This window comes from Carassius gibelio, chromosome B21 (genome assembly GCF_023724105.1).
Source record: "Carassius gibelio isolate Cgi1373 ecotype wild population from Czech Republic chromosome B21, carGib1.2-hapl.c, whole genome shotgun sequence".
Lineage (NCBI taxonomy): Eukaryota > Metazoa > Chordata > Actinopteri > Cypriniformes > Cyprinidae > Carassius > Carassius gibelio.
The window spans coordinates 24,953,239-24,958,285 of NC_068416.1; the positions used below are offsets into that span (position 1 = coordinate 24,953,239).

The window sequence follows — 5,047 nt, forward strand, 5'->3', positions numbered from 1 at the left end:
TTTTTTCTTACTAAAAAAGTAAATAAAATAAAATAAGCTTATACAAAATTTATGTATGACTTACTTTCTTATGCAGAACACAAAGAGATATTTTGGGGACCAAACATTATGGAACCCATTGTTTACATCTTATGAACAAAAAACAAACAAAATATCTTATTTTCCACAGAAGACAGTACATCAGTCAGGTTTGAATGACGTGAGGATGAGCAAATTAAAACAGAATGTTCATTTTGATGTAAACTATCCGTTTAAGAAGGTTGGTTTGAACAGACTTACTTTCCTTGCAATTCCATATTAAAATTCACTTTTTCATTAATTGCCAAATATGTAAAGTATGCAAGCTGAAGTTTCTGTTTCTACTAATGTCTACTTCTGTTAAACTTTCATTTTCTCATAAAGACCCTCCCCTTTTATAAGCTATAAAGTGAGCACTGAGAGAGAAACTCCATTTCATTCTCCTCCTAATCAAAGATGGATCTGCAAACCTCAGTTTTTCTTCTGTTCAGTCTCTGCACTGCAGGTACAAAGACAAAGAGTGTTTGTAATGTTATTGAATATAAATATGGATCACTAATGTTTCTCTCGCTACTCTCTCTCTCTTTTATTACTAAAGGACACTCTTTGAGCTGTTACGATTGTAGTCTGATGACTTGTTCAAATCCAAAAATATATACATGTCACAGTGGATATTCTAAATGCATGAGTTCTATAACAGTGGGACAAGCTGGTAAGCCAATGATGGATTGAAATTCACTGTTATTTTTGACTGATGGAGATGCTGGTGTTATTTTGTTTTTGTTTTTGTTGTTGTTTGTTTTTCACTGGAAATGTAACTTCTGACAAAACTGCAAATTTTCTCAAAAAGGTTACAAATCTAATCAGAATATTCTATTCAGATTTATGTTTAATTAGTTTTCTCACAAAATGTTATGCCAACAAAACAATTTATTAAAATTGAATCAGTATTTGAAATGAGAAAAATGCTATATTTTGATGTTTGAAATTATATTTGCAGTCAAAATAATGTGCAGTTGAACTTGTCTTTCGTGAATCATTCATGTTTTAGGTTTCATTAGTGTTAAAAAGAAGGCTAAAGAATGTGCTGCTGACTGTTTAAGTGGATCCATGAACTTCGGCATTATAAAGTATTCTTCGGTATGCTGTAACACAGACGGGTGTAACCTCCAAGATCCTCCAGGTATTGTGCTTTACTGACCAAATGTAAATTACTATCTTTAAAGTTGACACTCACTTTACTTCCAAAGGACATTCAATCAGGAAATAAAATAGAGAGTGCAGCTTTTCAATTGTGAAATTATTTAATGGAGCAGCTAATAGTGTTATTTTATTGCATGTTATATTTTGTGGCCGATATATCAGCATCGGCCGATACGTGGCTTCTGCGTTCGCCAATAGTTTTCCCCACGGCATTATGTACAGACAGGCGTCCACAGGCAGCTCTGTGTTGCTGGAGACGCTGCAGTTCACACTCTCCCTCCCCCGCTATCGGAGTGCTGTAAGCCTGCTTCGTAAGTTTTCAACTTTCAAAGCATCGTTTAACTGTTTGACTTTGCTGAAATATTGCCATACACTTTTAAAGTGGAAACACGTTGCTCGTGCAACTATAGCTAAGTAAGTTTGTGGGTCAAAATGTAAAACGCGAATGCCGAATGCCTCGTCTATAAAACTGTTGTATTTAGGGAGCAGCAAATAGCTAAGTTATAGGCTAACCATATGCATTTGGCAGCAGTTACAAACACTGATCATAGGATTAAATAATGCCGAGTTGCCGACGTTGTTCCGTGATTTCGTGGGATTTGTATGAGTTTTATTCAGTAGATTATAGTCGGACAGGGCTGGATTTTATTTCTCATTTCCATTAATATATGTAGCAGTAAAGGGCTAGTAATCCTTTGCTGATACTTCCTTGTCATTGTGGAGAGCGCAGTTCATGGTTGCATAGCAGCGACAGATGCCAGGGAAGCGCAAGCACTTGTGAAAAGGATAAAACATTTTTAGATGCGATGGGTGAACGGCCCCACATTCATAATAAACTGAGAATCTATTCGTTTTTGTTTGTTTAAAATGGAGATCACGATTAAATATATCAGACAACTACACAGAATAACATGTTCCAGTCTATTTTTTTTTATTCTCCATTAAAATCATTATTTCAAACACGTTTAAAATGAATTCAGTATCATTAATAAATTCCTGTTTAATTAATGGATGATTCAGTTTTTTTTTTGTATGAATCTCTTGAGTCTTCTTGAATAAATGATTAAATGAAAAAAAAGTAACAGTCGATTTGCCCCCCCCCCCCACCCCCAAACAAAAAAAATATTATTAAAATAAATCAATAATATTTATTAAAAATAACGATACCCAACCCTACTTAGACATGCTAATTTTATTTTATGTAGAAAATTTTAAACCATGGCAGTCGTAAATTACAAATCAAGCACTTTATTTCAATGGCTACTTTTCAGGTTTATTGTTTACTTAAATTATTTAAATGTGTTGACAGTCAGGATATTTTGTGATGACCTGGGGCCCGTTTCACTAAGGAGGTTCAACCAACTCTGAGTTTAAACTTGAACTCTGAGTTGAGTTACCCTGAGATGGGAAACTCTGAGTTTTCGGTTACAGAACAGCTGAAATGAGTTGGTTTAATCAACTCTAAATTGACTGATTCTGAGTTAAGCGCATGCACAACAACTATAAAAAGCCATTATAAATAGAGCTCCAATATTACGATGCACCATGGCAACAGTTCCCACTGGCAGAACGTTAGATTAATGAACTAATAGCTAATCATTTTATGGTATCTCATGGGCAAAAAATATATATAAAATAATAATATTAATAATAATATTTTAAGTGTATTGTTTTTATTTTACAATTATCTGCCAATAAAGTAAGAAAAATACGGCAGTGGCTATTTAAGTGGAATTAACATACTTTCTTAGCGATAGATCCTATAGGCTAAGTGCAAGTTCCTCTAGATGCTATTTACAGAAAAAATGTACAGTGAAAATCGTGATATATTCTATTTACCATGTAAAAGTAGCAGTTCTTTGGAACAGACTAAGTGTAAATAGTAATTAGATGCTAGTTATACTTCATACTGGCAGATACATTTGCTCCTCACTATTGTTATAAATTAACAGGATGCAAAAATAACAGATTGTAAATGATTATATTTATTACAATTATAAATAGTTGTATCATTATTAAACACTCATTAGGCACTTTACTTCCACTTTTAGATCACAATCACATTTTGTTCCTTTTTATTGAAAATAAATTCTAATGTGACCTGATGGAAAAAGTGAGACGAACGAGCTCTGCAAAAGCCGGACTGTAACCCAATCAATCGCATTACAAGCTAGTTTTCCATGCCCAAAACATTACTGCCTACACCATTGAAGCCGTTATTCACATGTGTCGTATTTAACCTTATGTGTTGATGGAGGGCGGAGCTACAGTAGATTTGCACTTAGTAATAGACACTCAGAATAATCTTGTTTTCCATTTGCATTAAGATTATTTTTATTACCACACTGGCATATAATTTGACTTCAGTAAAATGCACTTAATTTAGATCCCCCCAGGAAATAAGACTAAGTATCTTATATCATTTTCTCATATAAAAAATCAATCTTTATTTTATTATTATTTTTTATATATATTTGTACTGAAAAAAAAAAAACACTTAGTAAGAAGAGCATTTTTTCCAGCGTCCATCAATGAAGTGTTTAAAAAGGGGGAGGAGACCGAAAGAAACTCTGGGTTTACCGAAGAAAACCTGCTCCTGACCAGGTTCACCTCATTTGTGAAACAGGCCCCTGATTATATCTGTCTTATAATATGTCAGCAAGCAATGCATCATCAAGGCTGTGTTGTAGATGTTGATGAAAGCCTTTTACCCTTGCACAGTTAACCATATGCAGTACACCCATCCATATTAAGTTATAATATGGATATAAATATAATATAATATATATAAATGTTCCTTTTTTAAATTGAGACTAACATTTCGTATCATCGTGTATTTTTTATATTGTAAATTGAGTGAGAAAAAGCAGTATCTGCTCTAAATATCGACTCAAGAAAATCGGCAGCCCGTATCGGTCATCGGCTAAGGCTGATGGACAAAAATCGGTATCGGCATTGGCACTAAAAAAATCCATATCGTCGATCCATATTTTGTACAGAAAATACAATACTTTTTTTTCATCCTGTAGATCCCAGCACTAGTACCCCCAATGGAAAGACATGTTACTCCTGTGATGGAAAGAGCTGCTTAAACATATTGAGCTGTACAGGGACTGAAGACCGCTGCATTAAAGCAACAGGTGAGAATCTGGAAAAGAAAATGTTATTTTATCTCTCTTATGATTGAGATTTTGATACAGCTCACATTTACCAGTTTCCATCTCAGACTAACCTCTCTTTTCTTTCTTTTCATTAGGGACTTTTGTTGGCAAGTCACTGGTTGTAAAAGGCTGTGTCTCTAAATCTATTTGTGATGCAGCAGCATCAGTTGGTGAAGTTCAGGGAGCTTCATGTTGTTCAGGGAATCTGTGTAACGGTGCTCAGAGCGTCTCTCAGAGCTTCCTGTTCCTCTGCTGTTCTCTGCTCTCCTTCATCCTGCTGCACTGAATCCAGCAGATCTTCACATCTACAATCATCTACAATCAATTTTTACTCTCTATAATGCATCCTTTGTGTTCTGATATGTTTTTGTCTGTGACATTCTGATGTGACATTTTATGAAATAAAACCGTATTGTTTCTGGGGTTAAGGGTTTAACCTTCACTGTTAAAAAAGTTATCCATAAAAAAATTGATAATGTACTGGCAGAAAATTACCAGGACATTTAATGTTAAATTTACGGACACTTCCTTCAACATTAAAACAGAAAATTTCATAGATTAACATTTTCTTCCGTACCATAAACGGAAAATCCGTTATGCAGATTAAAACAAATATTTTAGCATAGGCCTATCTTTTGTAGAGAATAAATCCAGCACAATATGTA

General features: G+C 34.2%; 1 protein-coding gene across 1 annotated transcript; it reads left to right on the forward strand.

The window, feature by feature from the left end:
• Positions 1-473: 473 nt before the first annotated feature.
• Positions 474-4,810, forward strand: LOC127986407 (urokinase plasminogen activator surface receptor-like). The gene is made up of 5 exons (XM_052588646.1): positions 474-523; positions 617-730; positions 1,070-1,201; positions 4,251-4,361; positions 4,478-4,810. Exons 1-5 carry the CDS (start codon positions 475-477, stop codon positions 4,666-4,668), a joined length of 597 nt encoding a protein of 198 aa, XP_052444606.1. The 5' UTR covers position 474; the 3' UTR covers positions 4,669-4,810.
• The last annotated feature ends 237 nt before the right edge of the window (positions 4,811-5,047 follow it).

Coding starts and splice junctions, on each gene's coding strand:
- LOC127986407 (XM_052588646.1), top strand. CDS start 475: ATGGATCTGCAAACCTCAGTTTTTCTTCTGTTCAGTCTCTGCACTGCA. Junction 524..616: donor GTTCAGTCTCTGCACTGCAG/GTACAAAGACAA, acceptor TTATTACTAAAG/GACACTCTTTGAGCTGTTAC. Junction 1,202..4,250: donor TAACCTCCAAGATCCTCCAG/GTATTGTGCTTT, acceptor TTCATCCTGTAG/ATCCCAGCACTAGTACCCCC.